This window comes from Tiliqua scincoides, chromosome 10 (assembly GCF_035046505.1).
Source record: "Tiliqua scincoides isolate rTilSci1 chromosome 10, rTilSci1.hap2, whole genome shotgun sequence".
NCBI classification, from domain to species: domain Eukaryota; kingdom Metazoa; phylum Chordata; class Lepidosauria; order Squamata; family Scincidae; genus Tiliqua; species Tiliqua scincoides.
This window is the reverse complement of record NC_089830.1, coordinates 3,873,987-3,899,995: the sequence shown is the minus strand read 5'-3', so window position 1 is coordinate 3,899,995 and position 26,009 is coordinate 3,873,987. Positions and strand designations below refer to the sequence as shown.

The following is a 26,009-nucleotide window of genomic DNA, read 5'->3' as shown; positions in this document are numbered from 1 at the left end:
ACTGAATGTGTGATAGGAACTTTTCAAACTACAGGAGAAAAAAGTCAAGGTTGAAAATCCTTGTTAGTAATACAGATGAATCAGTGGGTGGGCTGGAAGGGTAATGCAGTTAAGCAACTAGTGGGCGATGGAAACAAAGATAACAAGGCCACATGTATACACTACATGCTTAGCTTGCCTACCAAGTCAGCCATCAACCTTTCTAGAAGGAACGTGTCCTTAAGAAATTATTGGATGACATGACATTTAAGCATAGGCTTGTATTTTTAACATGTTAATTAGATAAGGATACAACGAATGCCACTAGGACACAGACGTTTACTGAGTTAAGAATAAATTTCTTTAACTGAACCTGATGGCTTTAAATGTCTAAACAAATGCTTAGAGAAATGGCTCCACTCAGACTGGGAGCAACTGGGATGACCAACTAAAGCTCTTACCTGCATCTCCACCACCTTCCCTTTGCTGTTGGGGCTGAGGGACCACTCGTAGCTGACGATGCCGTGGTCATCCGTGCTCTGGTTCCCGTAGAGGGTGATGGAGTTTTGGGGCAGAGTTATCACTTGGTTAGGACCTGCGATAGCCACAGGTGGGTAGTCCACGGCTTTGTTCACAGTCAGGCTAGCAGTGGTGGAACTGCTGGCACCATCAGAGTCCACCACAGTGAGGCTAAAGAAAGAGAGGAGGTGGGGATTTAAAAGGGAAGAGCTCAGAGTATGTGTTGACTGGGTCTCAACTGCGTGGGCAGAAAATGAACTGGAAGATGGATGCACTGAATTCTTTACTCCCCAAAGTTCTGTTGAAACCAGATTCCAGCTCCCATTTCAAAGTAACAGGAAACCGTGGGCTCCCATGACCTGGGTGATTCTTGGAAAGCCATAGGCTTTTCCCCCCTCTCTCCTTCACATGCCAACAGAGGAGATCAATGCCATGTTGTTTAAGGATAAGCCTCCTTGGACAGCAAGTGGAGATGAAGGATACAAATCTTTCAGTAAAATAAAAACCATCTAGTAAGCCAGAAGTATCGTCCCTAGACTATGCGTCTTACCTGAATGTGTAATTTCCAGGTACCAAGTTGGTCAGTTTCAGAATAGCAGTGTCTGCAGAAACCTTCTCCTCCCGGAGAGGCCCCTTCAGTTCTTCCCAGTGGTAACTGACAATTTTGTCATCATCAGTACTTTCTGATTGAATGAAAACAGCCAATTAGGATTTCTAAAAGAACAGAACAAAACAAGGCCACATTCCCAGCAACTGCAGGTGTGGAAGTCGGGGAGGAGTTAAAAAACTACAGTGGGCCCTTAGTATCCATGGGGAATTGGTTCTAGTCCCCTCCACAGATACCAAAATCTGTAGGTGTTGGAACCAAAGGTGAGCACAGGGTCATAGTGCCACCCCCTTGAGGTCACCATCTGGATTCTGGGAGTTGTTCTGAGGGGCGGGGAGGCATTTGTGGCTGTTGGAATTCGCAGATTCCAAGACCGCGTGTGTCAAAGGCCCTCTGTTTTTTAAAACTGCTTCAAATCTGTATTGCAAGCACAAACACTCTCATAAGCAACAAATGCTAATTTTATTTTTAAACTCTAAAGTTGTATTGAATGCAGCACACAATATAAGAAAGTGCCAGAAGTGAGACTGTGGAAATAAAATTAGAATGGGCTACAGCAGGGGTGCTCACACTTTTTTGGTTCGAGAGCTACTGTGAAGCCCAGCAAGGCCCGGAGATCTACCAGGGGGGAAGGAAGCGTCTGACAGACACCCCCTTTAATGTATGGAGCCCCTGCTGGAGTCTAGTCAGTTTCGTCAGTTTTGTTGCTGCATGCCTGAAGAGCAGCTAAAGTGTCAGTTTCAGTGTCAGTTTAGTGTCAGCTAAATATGTCAGTTTCGTCTAGTCACTAGACAAAACTGACATATTAACAGTTTGGAGAGACAGGGCTCCGTGATATACTCATTTTGCCTCATTGCGATCCACCTATTGAGCACCCCTGGGCTACAGCAACTGGGCATAATTCACAATGAGCCTGGACAAAGCACCAGAATTCAGTTCTAGGCATCTCTATGTAAAAGGACCTAACGCATAGCAGGACTGGGAAAGATCATTCTCTTCCCAACACCCGATAGAGCCCTGCCAGTTAAAGCACGCAATACAGGGCTCCACAGACCATTGGCCAGGCTCCATCTAAGGCAGTTTCACAGGTTCAAAAAGATCCAGTGGTTGCTTGCTTTCCTTTTATGCTGAAAAGACACAATCCTAGCAATTCATTTATAACCCACTCCCTGCCATCTTTACTAAAAAGAACGGAGTGCCTAGGCCCTCTCCCTGAGGCTACGGTCATTCTAGCACTTGACAAACAAAAAGCACAGGATGTAGGATAGAATCTCTCACAGACAAGCCGGACCTGCCTGAGGCAGTTGCCTCGGGCGGCAGAATGGGAAAGGGCACCTGCCTCCATTCTTCCACTCACCTCCACTGTTCCTTCTTCTCTTCCTCCCATTTGCTGGACTAGAAAAGGAAGAGGGGGCTAGAGTGAAAGAAGGAAATGTGGACAGGAGAGTGGGGGGCTGGAGCATCCTCTATGCTGTTGCCTGCACCTTTTGTCTCCTTCACACTTCCTCCTTGTCCACGCCTTTTCCCAGTTCAGGGAGTGGGAAGAAACAGAGGCTGGCACATCATCACAGGGTAAGGGGGAAGCAATTGGCAGGCTGCCTCAGGTACTAGGAGGTCTTGAACTGGTCCTGAAGATGGGTTTTGCATTTGAACATGCATAAGATGATGCTATAAAGAGCATGCCAGTGTGACAGCAGGGTGTAGTTCAGGGAAATTCAAAACCACCGTTTATGCTTCTCTTGTGAAAGCAGCATATTGCCTCTTAACATATGGTCTTAATTAACCCATTTCTGTCCAGCCCATAGGTGTACACATTTCATCTCTGTTGCATATATGCAACGTTGGCCAGAAATGGCTTAATGCGTTTGGTGTGAAGATGAGTGGATGAACAGCAGGTCCGAGAAAGCCCAAGGACTGATCAACAGCACAATGTCTAATTTAAACTAACGTAATGGTACACCAGTCAAGTTCCTCTACAACCTTTTGCTTAACAGTTTGTACATGCAGAATATACTGGCTGCAATAGGTACTTACGGCTGCCATCAATGACTGTAGAGGTGGTTGGCAGGGAAATCTCCAAGAACTGGGGTGAGACAATGGCCACGGGGGGCCGATTCACTCGAGGTTCTGCAATGACAACAGGCCATAGCAGGCTTTAGGTTTGCTGGATTTATTTTAAGAAGAAGAAGCAAAAACCACATCAATAGTGTCCAGCTGTTAGTCCCCTTCCCCTCAGGCTGAAAGGCAGGGAGATGTACATTTTGCATGTAAGGTTTCCAAAACTCTTTAAAGGGAAATATCAATCCCCGCCCCCAGATCCTCCCAAGGAGACTTATATCCAGTCTCTGTCTCACGCTGAGGAAAGCTACTCCTGAAATGTAATGTAACACAATTAATCTGACAGATGCTGGCAAACAGCAGAGACAAGCTGAAAGCAAAGAACTGCAAGAGATGGTTAAATTGGGATGCATTTATCAACTGCAAGCACAATGATTCCGGTTCCCACAGCTTTCCACCCAGACAAACTCTATTTTAACCAACAGTCTATTAGCCACCTAGATTTGCCTGAGAATTCTAAAAAAAAATTCAAGAACCTGATGAACAGAAAAGCTTCTGAGAGGTCTGCACCCTGAAAGCCATGTACTCCTTCACTCACCATGTGCTACCATCTGTTCTCTTGCATCAGGCAGTGCCATCTTTCCTCTGACAAGGCAGCTGCAACCCTCCCTTGCAACCCTTCATTTGTCTCCTCTCAAAGAGACAAGCCACTGGGCAAAGCACACAGTGGAACACAGGCTCTAATTTTTTTCAGTGGTGGAAGGGGGTTCAAAACTGGCACTGTTGCTCATAGAATGAACACTCACCCTGCTATGGGGTCTGTTTGCCAGCCCATTTCACAAGGCTGTCCAGAAGGGCACCAACCTCCATCCACCCCACTTGCCTTCACGACTCTTCCCACTCTCTGGATTCAAAATGGAGGCAGGTAAGAGAGTAGAAGAGGAAGGAAGCGTGGAGGAGGGCTAGCCTGCTTCTAGATCCATAAAGGAAGAAGGGGAGTGAGAGTTCAGCAGAATAAGAGGAGGGTGCAACACATGGCCTGGTAAATCAGACACTGGGAGATCTGGGGTCAGCCCTGAGCACCTGCATTTTGAAATGCTTCGAATCTCAAAAAAAAGCTGTGTACTGAGACATGACAACAGAGGGACAAAAAAAAATGAGTGGGCACCCCAGAGAAAATGATGCTTCTATCACACGGCCTTCAACTTGCACTTCAAAATACTGACTGCCTCCAGCTTTCGCAGAAGCCGCCCACTCTTCCACTCAGGCAAAATGAGGCAATGCTTAGAGCGTGCCACTTTAGAGTGTTCACAAAGCAGCTGGCTTGCCTCCCAGGCATTCACCGAGAGAGTTTGCTTTTTAAGATGAAGCAGCCCAGGAAAGGCATCGTCCACAAACCAAAGGGATACAGTCATGTCACTATGCATACCTGGCTTGACTGTCACGTTTACCATTCCTTCTCCATGAGCATTATCACCTTCAACTATCACTTTGAATTCATACAGACCAACGGTCAGCTGGGGGGAAAAAACAGCAAAGATAAGACACAAACAAGATTGTGACTGTCTTATTGAAAAATCAGATTTGTCACAATGGTGTTGGCAACTCGATGAGGCAACTTAGGGAGCACACAAGGCAACAAGACCCTTGCATCCAGTTGCCAATCTCTTACAGTCAGCACAGCCCTTACTAGGCGAGATGAATCAACAGCCTGACAGTTAAGGCAGCTTCATCTTATTTATGCAATTATTCTTTGCTACATTTACCTCCTCTAGACATGATCTTGCACAACAAGACTACCAGCCTATCGCTCTTCTGGACTTGTTTCAGAGAAAAGTCGCTTGACAGCAAAAGATTCACCTTGGATAACTTGAGAATCCGAGAGTGTTTGCCTTCCATCTCTCCGCTATAGTCAGTGGGATGCGTGATCAGCCTCCAGTCATAGGAGTAGCTGGTTTCTAAATTGGAGATCAACATCAGAGGTTGGGAGGGGGCCACCATCAGAAGAAAAAGAAGGGAAGGGATCAAAGCAGCTCAAGGAGGTTAAGTCTTGTCTAAAAGATTTTATTGTCTCTGCCCAGGAGTCTGTGCATGATGATTTCTAGGTGCTTGCACTGACTTGGCACACCAAAATGACTCAGGGCTGAATTCAGCAAATGGTGACAGTGTACACATGACCAACTCAGGCTGGTGAAGCTGGCTGATGCAGCCTGCCACGATCATGTGAAAGACTGCCAAAGCAAGACTGATGGAGAGTGTCCAGGCTCAACACTTTCCTTGAACAGACACTAACACTGGCATGCCTCTCTCTTGCCATTAAAGTGGCATTTGCAAGGTTTGCTGTCTCGTACAGGCATAGCCTCAAGTCCTACCTGCAGGTGGTAGAGGCAAAGCATATGCATTCAGTTCCACTTCATTCTTGGGCAGAGTCACCTCAACACTGTCTCCAGCAGACACTGTCAGTTTCTTAATAACTGTGAAGAAACATCAAATTTAAAAGACAGAATAAACTTGGGGATAATTCACACTACATTAACAATTGCTACAGCAAAATACAAAGGATATCATGTGAATGGGTAATATGTTTCTCAATTAACCCTCAAGATTTTAGCATTCTGAAGCTTGGAATCTTGAACTACATGCCCTTGTTGAGAACTACCAGCAGAAACCATCCTATGTCTCAAAACTGAAGTGCAGACCTCTAGATATAGAGGTCTGGAAGGAAACTTATTTTTCACATTTCTATACCACTTTTCCTCCAAGGAGCTCAAGGCAATGTACATGGTTCCTCCCCTCCTTTTGTCCTCACAACAACCCTGTGAGGTAAGTGAGGATGAGAGATTGCGGCTGGGCCAAGGTCACCCAGGAAGCTTCGTGGCTGGGGAGGAATTTGAGCCTGGGTCTTTAAGGTCTAAGTCAAACTCCTGAACCACTACACCATCCTGGTTCTCAGACTATTATGGGAAAGCTACACCCTTCAGCTATTTGTTTTTAACTTACAGGCGAATACAAAAGAACATAGAATCACGTAGAGATTAGAAGCTTTGTTGCTGTCCTAGGAGATGAAACACGCTCCTTGTGCCTTGTACTGAGTGGCCTATTCAAACAGGTACAGGAAGGATGAGCCGAGTTCAACCAGATACATTTCAGGAGACAATCTAGCTTCTTTATCACAAACAGCCAGAGACAAAGAGCCTCTGTTGATCCAACTGTAAAGCTTAGCCCTTTGCAAATATACCAGAAATTCACAGTATTCCAAGCTGGAAACCAAGACCCATTTTGAGACCAAAAAAGGTATGTAAGCCCCATATAACTCCCCTCACTCCTTGTACCTTTGTGTGCAGGACAGACTGCAGAATTTGATCGTCATGTTTTGTTAAAATTTAACACACACTGTAGCTGCTCTGAGATAAGCCAGTCTTTCCTCAACCTCTCCCAGCAGCCACACAATAAACATGGGACAATAGAGTGCAACGTTCTCAAAAAGGATGCATCCACCATGCACAAAGAGGAGGAAAATGCACTCTGGGAGCAGGTGTATCATAATGGCTAAGAGTGAGAATTGCAAGCTGGGAAGCCTCCACTTCTCACTCAACCACAAGCTTGCAAGGTTGCTTCGGGCAAGTCGCTATTCTATCAGCCGGAACCCTACCCATGCCAACACTCTGCAATAGGAAGATGATATTCTGGCTTATCTTGCAGGGATGCTATAAGGAATTACCAGTGTGAGTCACTCAGTGATGGGAATGCGTTCTCCGAACCCCATCATTAAGCAATTCCATCATTATTCGACCATAATGCCTCACCAGAAGGCCCTGGGGGCCTCTTCTGGGTTGTGTCAGGTGAGTGGCCCACTCTATTTGCCTCCTCAGGCCTGAGGATGACCTGCAGAAGCACCTAGAAGTCACTTTCAGTTTTCGGAAGCAAACAGGAAGTGGCTTCTAGATGCTTCTGCAGGCCATTCTGAGGCCCATGGAGGCCAACAGACTGAGTTGCAGGCCTGGCATGACTCAGAAGAGGCCTCTGAGACCTCCCAATGAGGCATCCTGGCCCCAGCTAACTTCCTTAAAACACAATGATCAGGAATTTTCCAGTTTATGGGACCACTGCTATATATCCCCTTGGTCGTTAGTTGGAACGTCGCTAAGCAACAACTGCACTTAATGAATGTGAAAACCTCTGGACACCTGAAAGATGCTATATAAATGCTATAATTGATAATTATGACTGCCTGAGGGAAGTTGCACCAGAAGTGCTGTCACCATTTCATTTAGCTATTTTAGGTTCTCCATTGCTAATTGTCAGGGCAGACAAAGGAGCACATAACACAGAGAAAGAATTAGAGTGAGAATAAGCATCAAGCACAGCACAGGCATAAGTGAAAGAGAAACATAAAATGGTTGCTTCAGGGCACTGCAGCATCAGCAGTTGGTAAAAGCCTCAGCTAGGCTGTCTGAGGAAGAAAGCAGCATGGGAAACTCAGAAAACCAAGGAAGCAGAAGGTTATAAACTGAAAAGTAGGTCTCATGCTAAATGAAGACAGGAGTTAAAGGTGGATCCGAGGCTTGGGGAACGACGAAACAACAGCTGAACACTGTCCAGCAGCAGAATCCAGATACCTTTGCTCAGCTTGACACATAGCATGAAAGAGCAGCTAAGTCAAAGTACAACAGAACAATCTGCCTCCAGATCTGGTACGACAGTGCCAAGAGGCCAGCCTCAGCTTCCAAGCTGAGATTACAAGATTTGCTATTTTAAATAAGCACTGGATAAAAAAAAAAATCTTTCCTCTGCTGAGCCCTGCTGGCAAGAGAAGATTAAGAGCAGAGATGGTGGAACCCTGCCAGGAGCATTCCAAAGAGGGAGCTTCCCCGCCAACAATCACACTCTTACCTGGTGTTGGGACAGCAGTGCTGGGCAGCATAGCAGGATTTTTGGGGGTTGTAGTAATGCTGTTGTTAGTAGGGATGCCTGTTGGCATGAAGGTCACTGACTGCACTTTTCCTGCATCCTTCCCCTGAAGGCTGCTAGAAGTCGGAATGGCCTCCTCCCCGGAGAAGGGCTGGACGGAAGAGTCATTGGATGATTCGGCCTTCTCGGATTTCCCGGTGGCTGCCAATCCCAGCACGACAGGACTAGAGAACGTAGGTGCAAGGAAGGGGCCTGGCCTGGAGGCCTAGGAAGAATGAGTGGATTCAATGACCACATCTGAACAGGCCCTTGAAAGCTTCACTGGACCGTATAAAGGCTCCCCGACAAGCTCCAAAAGCTTCAGTCCAAAAACCAACAGGAATTTCACACCACTCACAGCACAAGAAACATCTCCATGATGTGGAAAAAGAATTAATGGGCTGCTTCAGTTCATGAGGCAGGGGGCACTATAGGAGAGCTTAGTATATTGGAGCTTAGTATATTTGGGAGGAAAAAAAATCTAGCATTCTACTAGTAATCTCTGAGTGGGAAGGTGGGAACATACATACATACCCTCCAATAAATAAATATTGGATTATATTGGCATATATTTTTATTTATTTCACACATTTTTATTCCGCCCTTCCTCCAAGGAGCTCAGGGTGATGTACATGGTTCCTTCCCAACTTTTCTCCTCCCAGCAACCCTGTGAGATAGGTGAGGCTGACAGATTATGGCTAGCCTGAGGTAACCAAGGAAGCTTCATGGCTGAGAGGGGAGATTAACTCCAGGTCTAACTCCCAAAACACCGTCCTGGCTCTCCAGGATTTACTAACGAGCTCTACAGCATAAATGGTACAGCTTCCATGATGTTTTATATTTGATTGTTTTTATATATCATAAAGGTGCCCAGTCTCTACAGGGAGAAAGGTGGACAAATGTTTCATAAATAAATAGCAGTTCAAGAGGAAGGAGTGCATCCTGCAAAGAAAGACGACTTTTGGCCTCATGGTTGAGAAGTGGTTTTAAGCTTTTTTTAAAAAAAACTGTTTCTCTAATCTGTTCTAATGTTTATGTTAACGGTCTGCATTGTTTCAACGTCCTGAACTTGTTATAAGCTAGAATAGCTGCCCCAAGAAATTTTTAACCTGAAGGCTAAGGTTCATATCAATCCATTAATTAATTATATAATCAAGTGGTGGGTGTGCATGTCATTTTACTTGCTTTCTGTGTGCTGTGAGACTTATCAGATCACTGTAAAATACCAGCAGAGCAGACAAAAGCAATTTCCTTTCTTTCATCAGAAAATTCCTTCACCGTGGCTTTCACTGGGGCTTACGTATGTAATAACAACAACTTTATTTTTACCCCGCCTTTCTCCCCGAAGGGACTCAAGTATGTATGCTGCATACTTTCTTGAGCTGATCTCCTTTGTATTGGTTGATCATTTTAAAGTGCAGCACAGGAATATTAACAATCTCAGGACTTGATTTTTATATCAAAAGCTGTAGGACTATGAGTCAGTGAAAACACTTTGAAAGGTCAAGCCGAGGACAAGGAGCTTCTGATTTTGTTAGCATATTATGCAACTTAGGAAGGGGGAGTTGTTCAGCACATCAAGTTCTGAAGACCAAGTCTGGGCTCAGTTTCCAGTGAAGGCAGCGGTTCGCAAAATGTGTGCCACAACAGCAGCAGAAAGCTCAGCATGGTGGGCAGAGAGTTACAGCACGCAAAAACCGCACACTGGAAAAGGCCTTCTTGCCCGCCTTGACACTCTTACTGCCATTTTGAGGGTCACGCTTGGTCTCTGAACTTGGAAGTGAGTGGCGGTGACATGTCACCACATCACACATTTCAGGTCATTGTTACTTCTGGATTCTGAAGGCGTTGCAGTAGCAATAAGTTTGGGAACTCCTGAGTTATAGGATCTCCGCACAAGAAAAAATGCACTCAAGACTTGCTGCTGTTCACTGGACGGAAGGGTGCTTATGCGCCTTCCATTTTCGTTGGGGGTGGAGGCCACCTCTACTTGCAATCCTCTGCCAGTCAGGGCTGAAAGCACTGAGTTTTATGGACCACTGGAATTATTCAGTCTAGATTAGCGAAGCTGCTGAAATTCACAATTAACTGGTTCAGTATACAAAGTTTGTTCAGCTCATATTATGAATTGAGCACCACTAAGCAGAAAAGTTCTTCTCCAGTTCAAAATATTAGGCAATTCTCAACATGTGTTGTCCACTCCAAAAACTAGGTGCCTACAGCCAGTTGCTTTCTGGGCCTAGGTGTTCTTCAAAGTTTCCTTCTTACTCTCAATAAAACTGACATTGATTGCTGCGCCTTATGCGACCAGATCATTCATGCATCCAGCCTTTTATTTAACAGGCATTAGGTCAATAAGTTATCTTGCAGGTTTCCTGCAAACATTTGAGGTAGTGGTTGTCTCCCTAGAAGATCTAAAACCATCTATTGCTTCCAGGTGCACTAGCAGGGGTGGGGATTGAATTTCCAAGGAATCAACCATGGCCCGGTGCTACACAGTGGGCAAGTGAAACCAAGCAACAATTTCTGAGGGACATTCAAGTGCACTGATGCTGCTGCACACTTACATGCTCTTGTGCCAACATTATTAGCGGGAAAAGAAACCTTGGGGGGAAAAAATACACACACACCTTATTCTAAGTGCTTATCAAGAAAGCTCAGAAATGCCCAGTCAACTCTGAATTGAGCCAAGGGGAGCTTGTCCAACTAGATACATGCATAGATACACAACACAGAGGATAAATGCAAGGACATCTTCCCATTAGTGTTTCTGTTATGGGGAAATTATATTTTCCCAACTTTCAATATGCAATATTTGTTATTGGGAAAACCTGATTTTGTTTCAGATTTCTCATCCAATGCAGTATCTGAATGCACCTAGATCTCATGCCTTCCACTCTGCCTGGACCTACCATTTTAATCACAAACATTGTCCAACAGCCTTTAGTGTCAATTGGAATACCATTAGGGCCTGGAGGTGGGTTATATCCAGGTTCCTAACACTCAGAAACAATCCTGATTTCTGGTCACTGTTCTGACCTTAGAGGGCTATAAAAGCCACATCGGATGAACAATAAACTAAGGCAGGCAAGCATTGGGTCAAGGACAAAAGCACTTCAATATGGATGCAGGAAAAGCAAACTTTGCTGCACGTCACAAAGACAAGCAATGAATGCTGAATTTCATTCCCCTGGAACGGTTGCATTTTAGCAACCACAGAACCTCTGGGGGTTGCACCTGCAACTATACTGCAGTGATGCAGCAGCAACCTTAATCAGCAATGCTGCACTTTAAAACTGCTGTCGACTGGTCAATCACCGCAGAGTGGCTCCAACTCACAGAGTCGTGTTTAAAGAACAAGCAAATGTTTCAGCAACAGAGGTTGGAAAATTGGCACGTAGAGAATGTCACTCATTTGCAATGCGCCTGTAAAAACTGTCTTTGCCAGACAATCTTTTCAGGTACAATAAGCACAAAGATACCGTTCCACAAGAAAATATCTCTCTTGCAGCAAACAGGCATTTCCCAAGCTCACAAAGTACATTGTTATTGGCAGAACACAACTCCCCCTCCTGCAGAAACACACAAATGGTGCGCCTATTGCAACCGTTCAGATGTGATTATATGAACACCTCTGGTAAATACAGGTTAAGACCAGAGACATTCATGGCAATGAATGACAACTCCCGCCCTCCCAGGCTTTCACCATCCCTACACAGCAAGGCTCTCTTCAAACCACCCACTCTCTTCAACCCACCCTATCACATGGGGAAGTGAACACCCTGGCGCTGGTACAGATTTTAGCACTAATTTTTTTAAAAAGTGTTTTTCACTCCCACTTACTCAGTGGGTCATAAGATCCTAATTAACATTTCCCCCCTCGTTCCTCCTTCACAAACATTATTTGATTCTATAGCATATGAGGTTCTTGTCTGAATACTTAGCTGAGAACTGAGAGAGCAAACTGGCTGTTCAGAAGCAGCCCTGTTTTGCTTAAATTTAGGGAACTTACATGCTGCCTTTGCAATGCAAAGAAAGCTCACGGCAGCTGTCCCAAGAATAAAATCACAAACACAATTAGAACCGATAATGTAAAGACAAAACAAAACTACAAGGGCAGAAGAAAAACCAAACTCACAAACTGGAGGCCAGCAAAACACATTCTTATTTGCAGTATGAGTTGATATGGAGAGTAGGTATAGTCACAGTTTATCACCCAAGGAATGGCTGGTATTGGAGACCCTGTAGTCCAGCCTCTGCCTGAATGCAACCACTTCTTGAGGAGAGGCTGCTGCAGGAGGTCAGAGGATTAAAATTCTGGGAAGCACTATTTTTGCTGGGTTGCAGAGACAGAGAACCCAAACAGCAGTTCTTCAGTAACTGTTAAGAATTCAAGGGCTGAGGGCAGTCAAGTCAGCAACAACAATATTAAGCCACATGCTTCACTACACACACAAACTAGGCCAGCCCTAAGTTTCCGAACAGTGTCCTTTGGCTCTGGGCCACATCCTGTTCCACAGGTTGGTAGTTCTCATACTGAAGCCATAGTGCAACCTGGAACTGCAAAATTTGCACAGGTACACAGGAATGTCAGCTTTCAAGGACTACAACCAAACACAGCAAGGTATTTCTGAACTCTGGGACTTCCTGGTGAAAGGGGTCTATCACTGAGTCACCTGAAATGCTTAAGATGACCACACTTATTCACTTGTGCTTATTCATGCTTGCTTACCTGCTGAAGAATGGTAAAGTCTGATGACAAATAAATAATGTCATCTGAATCTGAAAGTCAAAGTCTCCAAACACAAGGACACTTGTGCTGGGTCATATATAGCCTACTTTTCAGAGGCAGAAATCTGTCCCAGGCTTGTGGACCTGGTAAAAATGTGAATGCAGTTATGTGAGTGGCTTGCCAGAAGAGAAGGTCTTCGAAGTGGACTCTAAATTAGGGTTTTGAGCGCTCCCTACATACCAGTTCCCATATCTACAAGCACCAAAATGACTCCTGAACTGAAACACAGTACCTGGAAGTCTCTTTCCCTGACAACTAAGAGCCAGAGTGTTTCCAATTTGGAGAGAGCAGAGAAGTGGGTTCAGTTCACTGCAAGGGCTTTGGATGTGTTGCTCAATTATCAGTTTTATTATCTGATCAAGCATCAAGAATGACCTGTTGTGACAGCAATAAGGTCTACAAAGCATTTTATACAATTTAATTTGCACGGCCACTATCTGCCATGCCATCATTTCAGAAAGGCACTTACCCCCAAGGAGCCACTTCCAGCAAGGTCACTTGGTCTGTTCACATTATTGCTCATGGGAAAAGCTGGGTTCTTGGGCTCAGGACCCCTCAAGTTGTTGCTGCTGGGCTGTAGGACCTTTTCTGGACTGACATGGTCTCTGAGAAGGTTTGCTTCTTGTCCTGAAGGCTGAGGGTCTGCCAGATCCTTACGGGCAGATTTACTATCCAAGGGCTGAGCAGTGGCTGTGTAGCTTACAGGACTGCCACTGCTGGAGGCTGCGTCCCTCTTCGCTCTCCAGCTCAGAGACCGTCGCATCCTGGCTTTGCTTTGATGCCCCTTCCGCCAGTCCAACCACTTTGGAAGCAGAGTGTCTCTCTCTGCCATGGGCCGGGAATCCAGTACATGCTTCGACTTTACAAACATCAAGATGGAGTCTGCAGCATCACTTTGGAATGTCCAACACCGGCGAGGTTTGGTGCAGCTCACTTGGATGCACATCTTGCCCATCAGCCAAAAGGCATCACAGGTGGGGCTCTGGCAGCAAGTGGTTTGACAAGACTGGACTGAGTGAAATCCTCTCAGCAGCTGGAGATGTACATCCTCTAGTGATCTCAAGTGACCCCGCCACAAAGGTCTTCGTGGCTGGCATTCACTTCTGCTCCAACTTGCATCTAGGCAAAGAGAAGTAAAATCAAAACCTTTTTAAAAAAAGCATCATTTTGCGATTCCAACAGAACAGAGACAGCCCAGGAAATTACAGTGTTTGAGATGGAAAAACAAATTGGTCCTCCTCTCCCCCAGTGACAGACATAGGATGACAAACTAAATCACTGACTATTTGCTTCCTTTTCATGGCATCCCAACACTGGCCATCTGAAGTGGGCCAGCCCTCCCTGCCTAATGATAGGGCCAGTTCTGCAACAAAATCAGCTGGATTCCACCAAAAAGAAAAGCCAAAGCAAGAAACTAAAAGGGGATTCCATCTCCTTCACTGACCCTGCCACACCTCTAAATGCACACACGAAGTCCCTTAAACACTGTGTCATGCTCAAAATTAGGGTAGTTGGGGAGTGACATGGAAATGCTCTCTCATATGCCACAGTTGTGAAAATTAGAAGTCTGCTGCAGATTTAATTCTAGACTGGTATCCACAACATTGGTGGTATATCACCATTGTTATATCTACTGCCAAATGACAGCCTAGTATACGAGACTTACAGAATAATATACAGCAATAGTATCTTATCAAACAGCAGCTTTTTGAGAAATTCAGTCCCTACTTCTACTCATGACAATGCCATTTGTGAGAGTTGTGGTAGGTTGTGCCTATTAAAATTGCACTTCAAAAGAACCCCCAATTAATGATAACTTTTCAACTGACAGGTTGTCAAGCCAACACATCTCAAGACTGTTAAAGAACTGTTCACATTTGGTTGTAAACATTTCAGGAGATGACAATAATGGTGACTTAGGATCCTGCAATTTCAGAGAGACTCTTCTTTCCTGACCAAGACATGGGTTCACATCTGGGTGCGCATCAATCGCTGCTTCACAGCAAGTACAGTATTCTTCTTTGTTCCCTCCACCACCAGGTGTTAGATGACAAGGACCTAAAGACAAGCACTGGGCTGGAGCTAAAGCTGCTGCACGGCATTCAGGGGGTCTCTTCTGCTCATGGGCAGCTATACCGCTTGTGTGAGAACGTTGCATGAGAAAAGCTAAACTAAATTCAATGTGTGGGTCTGTGGCAAGGCCTGATCCCATTCAGGTCAAGCCTGCTTTCTGTTCTGGGCAACAAGAACTATCTTTGCTATTCCCTGCTCTAGGCCTGCCAAACTGCTTCCTCATTGGACGTAGCCTTCTTTTGGCCCCTAAGGCCTTAGGATCCTTGCTCCTTTAGCTTGGCAGGGGTTGGGTCTGACAAATACCCTTCAAAATGCCTATGGCAGCAAACAATTTTGTTGTATGGGGGCCAACATCTTTAACAGCCAACAAAGATCTCCCATGAAAAAAATGCGGCAGAAAAACGACAATTTCTAACCACTTGCCCATTCAAAGTGCTGCATGTTCTCAACATTTTTCAGTCCTAACCTTTTGGTTTGTTGGCCAGGTGGAAAAAGTGGCTCATGGACCAAGCACCTGCTTGGCACAAGCCTGCCTATCAAGTTTCAGCCTGAAGCATTTTTTTAATGACTAACTTTTAAAGGGGAGGTTTGGAATGGAAACACCACAAAGCCAACACCCAGCTCCACAAAGTAATGACATGGTTGTAACACGGCCATCTGTTGGGACCCAAAAAGCTCAAACTGCACCACAGCACCCAATGGCAGTTATGGAATGATATAACGTGCACTTTTCTCCACTGACGAAAGAGCAGGTTATTAGCAGAGATCCATTCCTAATGTTTAGCAGCCCCCACACACACAAGCAATACGTTCCAATCAGTTATTTTTAAAGGAAGATTTTCCCCCTCAAAATTATCTTGAAGAATCTGAACTACAAGCAATTTAAACATTCAGGTTAATCCCCAAAGGAGTCTGCACAAAAGCAAAATGGCGTTTCCAGAAGTGTCTGTGTATGTACATAACCAATTTCTCCTTTTGGTGCAGCCCCATGGTTTAAATATTTATCACTTCAGGGGGTCAATCAACGTGGGGCAGTTTTCGTGGGAAGTATGTGAGGCTGCCAATGAAACAAGTAGGCTGAAAAGCTCTCATATACTCAGCACAAAGCCTTTTGATGACAGAAATTCAAAGTATACCATGTAATACATCATTTGCCATTTTTAAAGCTACCATTTGTAAATTCATGGAAGAACAAGGCTTCCTGAACACAATTAGCACTGCTTCCAGAAAGAGATACTACAGAATTGGTTCTTTAAATTAGGAAAAGGAGAATTCAAATTGCAATGGAGAAAACACACCCCAAAGAATCCTAGTGCCAAGGTTTGCTTGATCTTATCTGCTCTACTTCTGGCACACAAGTGTTGGTTCTGAACAGTGTAAACAGACTCTCTGAAGCTTGCAGGAACTTTTTTAAGGAATGCCACTTTCGCAAGTCCCTTCGCCATTATCATCACCCATCTCTGTTCCAGGAAATACGACCATTATTTTCAGTGCTCTAAAGATTAAGTGCATTCTAAAAATAGATTCTGATAAATAGATAAATGGCTTCTACAGGACTATTGGGCTGAATAAGCAGGCCTTTAGAAGATTACAGTACTTGATAAACTGAGACATTTTACCCTGTGTTAGGGTCAGAACACCCTTAGAATAGCCTCCCTGGTTCACTCAAGAGTATTCTCAGCTGCTACTGAACCTCTTAATAAAAAAGGTTATTGGTTTGTTTACAAGTGGCATAATTTAGTTTTGCTTTATTTTTTTAAAAACAAGAACAGGAAGGACCTTCATTATTGCATGCAGAAGGTCCTGAGTTCAATCCCCGGCATGCCCAGGTAGGGCTGGGAAGGACCGTTTGTCTGAAATCCTGGAAACTGTCCAGTAGCCATTATAGACAATACTGAGCTAGATGGAGGCAGGAGCCCACTCACTGTGAGACAGTTCCCTATGCGTGTTGATGTGGAATAAGGGCATAATAAAGCTATCACAGCCAGTGAGTTAATTAAATGCCACTGCACTTTTAAAAGACTGCTTTCCTCCCCGCAACATGTTCACTGAGGGCTTTCTTTCCTCTGAATCTGCAATCCCTTCTGTGCTTTCAGACTCGTGACTGTGTCCTTCGTGACTGCGGAGTTGGCCTTTACGCATCCTTTGTCTTGTCGTTTTCAAGTTTTATCTACCCTTCCTCTCATTCCCTTTCTTTCATGTTCGTGCTACGCACTACCCTGTCCCATCAATTTTCATTAGGCAGCATACAATGCAAGAGAGATAAAATGCAAGTTATTTTGTAGTTTCAGTTTCAGAACCTTTATTGGCATATTACTCATATACATAGACAAACAATTCATAGACTTAAAAAGGTGATACTAATTCCTAGAATGTTAAGAGGTGCACCCCATTTCTCTAATACTATTGATTGGACTGCAATGAAGTTATTTTGTATATTGGTTCTGAAATTTCTCGAGACTATACTGTCTGTAACTATGCCCAAAACGAAAAAGAGGGAAAACCCCGCCAAGCCAACAAGGACACACAAATCAACCTGCTGGATCTACTTTTTGTTCTTCTATCTTGGAAACTGTAAATTTCATGTTATCCCTATGTGGGGCCTGGCCCATTCTTACTGCGATCAATTCCCCTTTTCCTTATACAATAATGGCCTCAGCAGTCTGACTGTCATCCTCTGTTTTGAGCTGAGCAAGCCTACCCAGTGAATGAGGGAAGCAGTTATGCCCTATCACTGGGGTCTGAAAACTACAGCCCACATTATTATTATTAATTATTAACAGTATTTATATACCGCTTTTCAACTAAAAGTTCACAAAGCGGTTTACAGAGAAAAATCAAATAACTAAATGGCTTTAGTTATTTAACATCCAGCCGATGCAATACATTTGGCCAACCTGCTGAGCCCAGTCACAAAATGATGAGCAGCTGACCTCCCCCCCCCCACTTCTTCCCCCTTCCTCCCTGCCACCACAGACGTTCCTCCTTCTACCAGCTGAAGCAACTGCTGGGCCGAGTCACTCTTGCTATGAGCCCGGCCAAGAGAGAAAGACCCAGCAAGCAGCCCCAAGGCAGCAAATGCTTTGCAAATATTGAGAAAATTCTTAGTGCTGTGTAAAAAAACATGCATATTTTATATGCTGCCTGGCTCTGGTCTTGCCATAAGAGGAAGACAAACTGATGAGGCTCTGGCAGATCCCCCCTTGGGGAGAGGGGTTTGCTGCACAGCCTCTTGGCCGAGAGCATCTTCTTGCTCCTTTTCCTTACTTCAAATAACATTTACTTATTTTACTCACAGCTGCACTGGCTCCATTTGTGCCAGAATAAACTCTTATGTCAAAGCCAGTGTTTAGTCCTGGAACACGTGCAAAAGGTAAGATAAGTAACGTTGAGTATTTGCTAGATGCCTCTCCCATTACAGGGACTAACTACAACCAGAGCCCACACATCTGGAGCTAGGAGAAAAGGACTGGCAGGCCAGAGAAGGTGGGCAGAATTTCTAGGCAGGCGCCAGCCCCAGCATTTCACATCTTAGGAAAAAAGAGGGAGGTGAAGCCTTTCCAGGAAGGTTTAGCCAGCTGCAACATTCCTTCTATCAGCGTAAAGTCCTTGCTCTATGACCCAGCAAGTAGGTGGCATTAATTGCTGGGGCAGAGAGTGAGAGAGAGAGAATGCGTCTGTTGCAAGTTTGATTTCATTACTGTTCTCCGCATTCAGATTGTGAGCAGATGGCAGAGAAAGTGACTTGGTGGATTTCTGAGGACACGAGATGTCCTAGAAATTTCAAAAAGCAGCACAGATGAGGAGAAGCAGATGCTAAACTGAGAGGTATGTTTTCTATCAATAGCAATACCTTGTTTTTTGTCAGGGACCAGAGCATGGATGAAAGTCAAAAATGGATGAATATCAAAAGCATAGCCTTGTAAAATTATTTTGGCCTGCAAAAAATGTAAATAACTATAATACGCATGTGAATGCATGCAAAACCTAAATAAACAAAGAAAATAAACAAAAATAATGCTGATGAACGCCGTGGAAAGTTAGATGAAAGAGGGAAGCACGTGGATGAAATCTGAAATGTGATCGTAACTAAAACAGCTGAAACTGCAAAACGATGAGAGGCATTGATGTACATTACATATTGTATATGTTTGGGTGTATTATCAAAATAAAAATTAAAAGGCATTGCTGTATGTTGTAAATGACAACATCCTTTCAGTCTTTTTGCACTCAGCAGCTCTTGAGCTGGGAAGCCAACTGACTCAAGTCTCACATCAGCCAATTCACTAGGTGGCCTTAGACAAGGCATCATCTCTACATATTAGCGTAAGAAGAGCCGCCTGTCCAGTCCAGCTTCCTGTCTCTCATAGTGGCCCACCGGATGCCTTGGGGAGCACTCAAGACAACCTGATACCAGTATCCTGTTGCTACTACCTTGCATCTGGCACTCAGAAGCTACCTGGAAGTTGCATAAAGACTCTGAACCTTCATCTTCAATAATACTGACATCTTATACAATTGAGGTAATGAACATAGCATTCTGAACACTCAATTGTGAGATACAAATATTGATTAGTACTACTACTACTGTGTCTAGCCAAAGGCATTTTGGTGGTGGGTTCTGTGTAATGCAAAAGCTTGTGCTACAACGCAGCTAGTCCACTGATGCCCTGGAATATACACAAATTTCATCCAGTCATTAGGGCTTGGGCAATGGACATGAACAATTAAAAAAAGGTTACATTCCTTGCTAGATCCTGCAATCTCACATCCCATAATCCATTTTTGGGAGACAGCTGCACCTCATTTTGGATCACAAGGGCTGAGAGGTACACTGCATAGGCTAAGGAAGGACAGGTGTCATAATAATGAACACATAATGTCTGTAAAACCAAAGTTTCCGTGATACTTTCAATGTGCTTTGGAAAATGTACTGGCAGCTTTAAATAAAAAATTAAAATTGTGAATATTGGCTCTTACAAAGTGTGGGTTTAACAGTTTAGCTTTTCTCCAAAGTTCACCTAAAAGGCGACAATAATAAACAGGTTCTCAAATGAAAGGGGCTGTCAGCCAACTTTCAGGGGTTTATTTCAACATATCCCAGGAGAGCTCTCAGACAGTGTCCGCTAGCACACGTATTTAAAAATAAATTGACAAATTTAATTTGAAGCAAGCACAGAATATTACGAAGCTTGGTTTGGTCTACTATGCTGATTAGTTTGCCGGGTTCCATAAAAATTTATTACAGTATAATTAAAGCAGGTGACTCTGTATTCTTGCCAGCTTTCAGAAGGAGTAATGGGGGTTGGGAATGGAAAGTAGTATCCTTGATTCCTGAAAACAGCTCAGAAAAGCAGGATTCCTGTTTTCTTGCCAGTTGCCTTCTTTTACACATTTAAGACAGCACATTTTATTTATCTGCAATTTTATCCTTCCACATCAGACACAGTAAATTAAAATAGCCCAAACAGAAACCTGATGCTGCTTCTTAAAGTTTTTGCGGGAACCTCAAATACAAAAATATGGAGCAGAAGTGAAACCTGTTTTCATCGCCTCATTCATGCTTACTGCACAATGACATTATAAAGTTCTGTGCAGACCTTCAGAATTTAAGGGATATTGGCAAGGACGTTATCGCAAAGTTCTCTCAGATGTGCCAGGTATAAACACTGAAGTTTGAGCTGGGAAGTTCACCTGAAGCCATAACTGTCAAAGGTAGTTTTCCTTGCTCCTCCTACCACCTCATAAGCAAAATTAACTGCTAAGAGAAATATGAGGGGGACAAAAGCTAGAGAAAGGTAGCCAGAGGCTCCTCCTGAGAGATTTCTGTCCTTCCAAGATCACTCTGTCTGCTGATGGGGAGCCTCCAGAATTCTCAACAAGCATAGGTCTTAGGTGGTCAGGAAACTCTCCTTAGTGAGTATCATGGACCCTAGTTTACCCTACAGTTGTGAGGCTAAACTAATGAACCGAGATCCATACAAGAAAGGCATGATGCAAACAAACGACATAAAGAAAGCACCAGCTGGGCCCAGAAGCCAGCCCAGCCTCAAAGGTCTGCAGGGTGCATCCTTTCTGGGCTCCCTGAACAATCTGAGATCCAGGGTTAAACAGAGCAAAGAGTTCACCAGTCAAGTCAAACCACTTAGCCACTTTTCCATCTTTGTGCTGAAGAGCTGTGAAGTGTTTGGATAAAAAAATCAAACACATGTGAACAGACTGATAGAAGGCTTCCAAATCTAAGTGGGTCAGGCAGATTTCACAAGCAGTGTGAAATTCACAGTCCGTGCACAGAATCTCTGCCACCCACAGAATAAATTCAAGCTTGCCCGGATGCCTCAGATAAAACAGCTCTAACACAAGCGCTTAAAAAGCCATAACTGAAAGGGTAGGCACCTTTTGGCACAGAGTGCTGATTTGACAGAAGACGTCTAGCCACATGAGGTTCAAGATTCTTTAGCAGGGGCAGAAGAAAAGTGAAAGTCAGTCACAGTGGAGGAACAATGGCAAGAGAGAGGCCTTCCTCTTCATCGCTGAGGCTTCCTAGAGGCTACTGGGAATCACTTTGGGAAACGAGGCTGGCCGAGATGGCCCTCTTTTGCTTGATCCATCAGGACTCTTCCTATATTATCCTCACAGTAGTGCTGAGAGATAGATTAGGCTGAGAAATGTGCCCAAGAGACCATCCAGGGATGCCAATGCCTGACCAGGAATGGGAGCTGATGTTTTCCCACAGTTCAAATCCAAAGCTCACCACACAGGTTTTTTGAGAAAGGTTTCTGAACCTTTAACAAAACCTGTTCCGAAAATTACCATGGTTGTTGCTGTTTTCTCTCTGCAACCATGATATGCTTGCATATCATGAAGAATTCACTCTTTATATACTGGGATTTCAGTTTGCAAGATTTCTAAATCACTTTTCAGTAACTGCCTCCAGTGCAACACACAAAACAATGAAAAAGTAAAAATCACAGACCAACTATCCGTGCCCAAACTGAAAAGAAACACACATGGTCAGGCTAGTTTTCAAACTAAGTCAAGTATTGTTTGGAATGCCAAGAGTGAGAGCGTACCAAACATACAGCTCATGAACGAAGATTCCAAGGCTATGGGGTGGGAACTGAGAAATTTCATCCAGTTTGGCCTTTGCAGGAGCTGGAATCTGAAGCTGGGCTTCATCAGTGGATCTTGAACTGTGGGGAGATACACAGAGATGGAGGTACTGCCTGAGATATCCTGATCTCAGAGAACTCAGGTGCATTATATGCATTAAAGCTGCTGGCACTTGGACTCAAACTGGTCTTGGAAAAACACCAATATAGTCATTTCAATATAGGTGTCATGCAACTCAGCTGACTTGCACCTGTTAAAAAGCAGGCAAGAGCACCCTTCACCAGCTTAGGGCGCAATCCTGACTTTCGTCCCCAGGAGGGTTGCAGACATGTCGTAAAGTATGTTTGTGCTTCCTCGGAAGTCAGCAGCGACATGCCCAGCCCATGGAAGTTGTATCTAGCCTCTGCGCCAACTTGGGGACAGAGGGTTCTGTCAGCCAAACTCGGTCAACGCAGAGGTCTGGGGAGGGCGGGAAGGAGGCGTTCCTGGGCAGGGGAAGGGCAGGTGGAGGGTGGTCCCGGGGTGGGCAGCTGGAGAGCGGGAGGAGGGGCTGGGGCTGGCTGTTATGCTGGATCCCAACCCCATTTCCTGAGCACCACAGAGTTGCTCTGCTCCATTCTCCTCTGACTTATGCCACCTCTTGAGGTGGCACAAGTCTGAGGAGACCCATTGGGGCCGTGGTGGCTTACCCGGGGGTAGGGGGAAGAGATTCCCCTTCCCTCCGGCTGAGACACTTCTGGCTCAAATTTTGCACTGGATACAGGCGCATGCCTCCTGGCCTGCCTTTTCCAGCACAAGATAGGATTGCGCTGCACTTCTCTGAACCAGATGGACAACAACGTGAACTTTAAACCCTTTTGTGCTGTGCATGACAGCTAAAATAACATACAAAAACTTATTTAAAAATAGCTCTCAACAGGAGACAGACAGATTAGGGTCCCCCCTAAAAATTGGCGCCACTATGCAGAACCCTTCCATGGCTGCTCAGTGGCACTATTGCACTGTCCCAACACTCAGCCTTGGTATCATTATGTCATCACCGACTTCTGGTGTGTGGAGCTCAGTTGAGAGTTGGACAGCTTAGAAGGAACACTGGTTATGATGAGAAAAGAAAAAAATAGTATAGGTGGAACCTTTTTATGTGCGGGGGTTTAGTTCCCTGAACCTCCGCGATTGGGAAAATCTGCATATTGCCAAATCAGAATTAGAAATGACGTGATTTTTCACAAATTGCATAGAGTTATGCAAACTGCGTACAGTTAAGCAAATAGTGCTACAACCTGACACTTGGGGATGGAAGAAAGCTAAGGCAGTGGTTCTCAATCGCCTCTCCCCTCACCACGTCCCCGCTCCCGTACTCAGCCCTCCCCTGTTGCTCTGTCCCTGCTTGTTTCATACCTGGGATGCTTTTAAGAGCCCAGTCTTATGCATGTCTATTTAGAACTAAGTCCCATTGTAGTCAATAGGGCTTACTCCCAGGAAAGTGAAGATAGGACTGTAGCCTAAATCTAATGCTTCAGATTGCTTGGAAGACTTGCTTGTGTAGGCTGTTTTGCTTGTGTAGGCTGGAGCACAGAGAGCCTGCACCATCTCAGTCTGAAGGAGGGGGGAATTCTGTAGAGAGGGTGCCTGGTTTTCCTTCTCATTTTCAGCTCTGAGAAAGGCAAACAAAACAAGCTGGAGAAAAACACTCTGTGGGTTTTTTAAAGCAATCCCCCTCTGTTACTACCGTTCCTTCTCAAGGTGCCCAAACTTATGGAGCATTTTCCATGGCTTCAGGGGCTGTTTCAATGCCTGTGTGAGGTGCAGCCCTTTTCAGTGTTTTGGGCTGCCTTGAAACAGAGTGAGACACCAGCATGGGGCAAAGGAGCGAAAGCTGTGTGCAACTCTGAATCCCCCCCCCCATTTGCATTGAGATAAATCCACAAATAAAAAATCCATGTATAAAAAGATTGCACCTGTACTGGAAGGAGCTAGATAAAACAAACCCATAGTCAATGTACTACTCATACCTTATTATTTCCAAGTTTAGGTTACAACATCTTCCCAGTACCTTACTCACATCTGGAGATAGCAACTGTCAGAGGAAAACATCATTGTAAAGTAAAAGATCTGTCTGCAGTGATGCAGGAAATCAGGATCTTGGTGCAAGGCAGAGCACTCAGATAACTGCTGCATCACATAGGCCATGAAACAAACTGGCCACAGACTGAAGAAAATGAGCTGCAGTATATAGCTGGGGTGTCCCTGTTCAAATCTCTCTACCTCAATTGCTAAGAGTTGCACCCAGTAGAAAGGAAATAACAGGAAATACCTTATAGCATTAAAAATGACTGATATTATAATAATACTGATATGACTGATATACTATTAGTACTAAGGAAATGGCTACACGCATTTTTATCAGAAACTTATGCCGCTGCCACAGATTGTAGCTCACTCAGTTCCTAACTGAGTTGCGTGCATGTTATACTCATTACAGAAAATTAAAACATGGACATATGGGTCTCTGGCTAATGTTTGTATTCCCAACGTAAGTGTCAGTAATGAAACAGCTGCCCATAAAAGCAGTTATGGACACAGAAGCCCAGACCAGCTACCAAGGGGGTACTGCAAGAAGAGAGGCAACACTAATTAGGCTGGCTCAGAACTAGGTATTTGCTGCTGAACAGCAAAACTGTGACAAGCAAAAATCCAATATAACCGAGAAATTCCATTTAAACCAGTAGTTCTCAACTCATGGTCTATGGACCACCGGTGGCCCACAGAACCATGAGAAGTGTTCCATGAAACCTTGGGAGGAAAACAGCTTTTGATCACTTCCAGTGCCCACTGAGCAAGCACTCCCCTCTTTCTCCCCCAGAGAGGCTGGGGAATGGACTGCTGCAGTGGGGAATGGACACTGAAGTGTCGGCTGCAGCTATGGGCAGTCTGTTCTCCATCCTCTCCGGTAGTCCGTGGGGGAGCACTCACTCAGGAGATGCTCCCCCATGGACCACCAGAGAGGGAAGAGAATGGACCACCTGTAGCCGATACTTCCACCGTCTCACCAAGCGCTACCCCATGGATTACCAAATTTAACTGCGTTTTTTGTGTGCAGGGAGGTGGGGGTAGTGGGTTGCATGTGGTCCGTGACAACTCCAGTTTTGGTTTCAGTAGTTCACAGGCTCCTAAAGGTTGGGAACTCCTGCTTTAAACTGAATGTTCATCATGTCTGAATGGATTACATACTGTCAGAGAGGAAGCAGCTGTGCAAGAAGAGAGTTCGATATCTCTTAACCCTGTCCCATTTTACCACCTATTGGATTTCCTTAGCAGGCAGAACACAAAGCTGAAGTGATGAGCAGTTTATCTCTTGCAGCTTTTTTGAAAAATGATGTTTTGCCGCTATAAGAATCGAATGTTTCATTTTTCAGGATGAGTTAAAAGATCATGATGGTCATTATAAAATTTTGGTGACGGAAACTGATCCAGTTATTGTGGCTGTGGATTCAGAAAAATGTGGCAAGAAACTTGACCTCTGTAACTCTTAAAGAAAGTTTTACAGTATTTAGATTCAGTATTTGTGGTGTTCAATTACTTCCTGTGTAACTGCCCCGAGAACTACTGTTGGAAATGCTGCTTGCGAATAGCAGATCTTTTGCCTATTTTCTGGAAATGCCAAAGCATAAATCATTTGAGAGCAGACAGGCATCTTGAAAACAGTCAAGGACACTGATGATTTGGACAGTCCAAATAACTTGGGAGTTTAAAGTGGCTTCCTTGGGATATTTGATTTTAAGTGAGGATCTGGAACTAGTTATGTGTTTGCTAACAGTGGTGATACTTACATAGCAGCTCACTTAATCTTCAAGAGCTCCTACCACACTGACTGGTATAAAAAGATGTTTCAATAGCTTTGATATTCACAGTTACTTT

The 26,009-nt window shown here is 44.5% G+C and overlaps 1 protein-coding gene across 1 annotated transcript in view; it reads right to left on the bottom strand.

Annotated features, from left to right (window-relative positions):
- The window catches only part of KIAA0319L (KIAA0319 like), a 59,948-nt gene that overhangs the window by 24,674 nt on the left and 9,265 nt on the right, over nucleotides 1–26,009 (bottom strand). The window contains exons 3-10 of the mRNA XM_066638419.1: nucleotides 13,375–14,024; nucleotides 8,057–8,339; nucleotides 5,536–5,637; nucleotides 5,024–5,121; nucleotides 4,593–4,680; nucleotides 3,140–3,232; nucleotides 1,049–1,181; nucleotides 441–669 (exon numbers count right to left, since the gene is read on the bottom strand). Of these exons, the coding sequence (XP_066494516.1) occupies nucleotides 441–669; nucleotides 1,049–1,181; nucleotides 3,140–3,232; nucleotides 4,593–4,680; nucleotides 5,024–5,121; nucleotides 5,536–5,637; nucleotides 8,057–8,339; nucleotides 13,375–14,024 (1,676 nt within the window). The remainder of the gene's footprint in view (nucleotides 1–440; nucleotides 670–1,048; nucleotides 1,182–3,139; nucleotides 3,233–4,592; nucleotides 4,681–5,023; nucleotides 5,122–5,535; nucleotides 5,638–8,056; nucleotides 8,340–13,374; nucleotides 14,025–26,009) is intronic.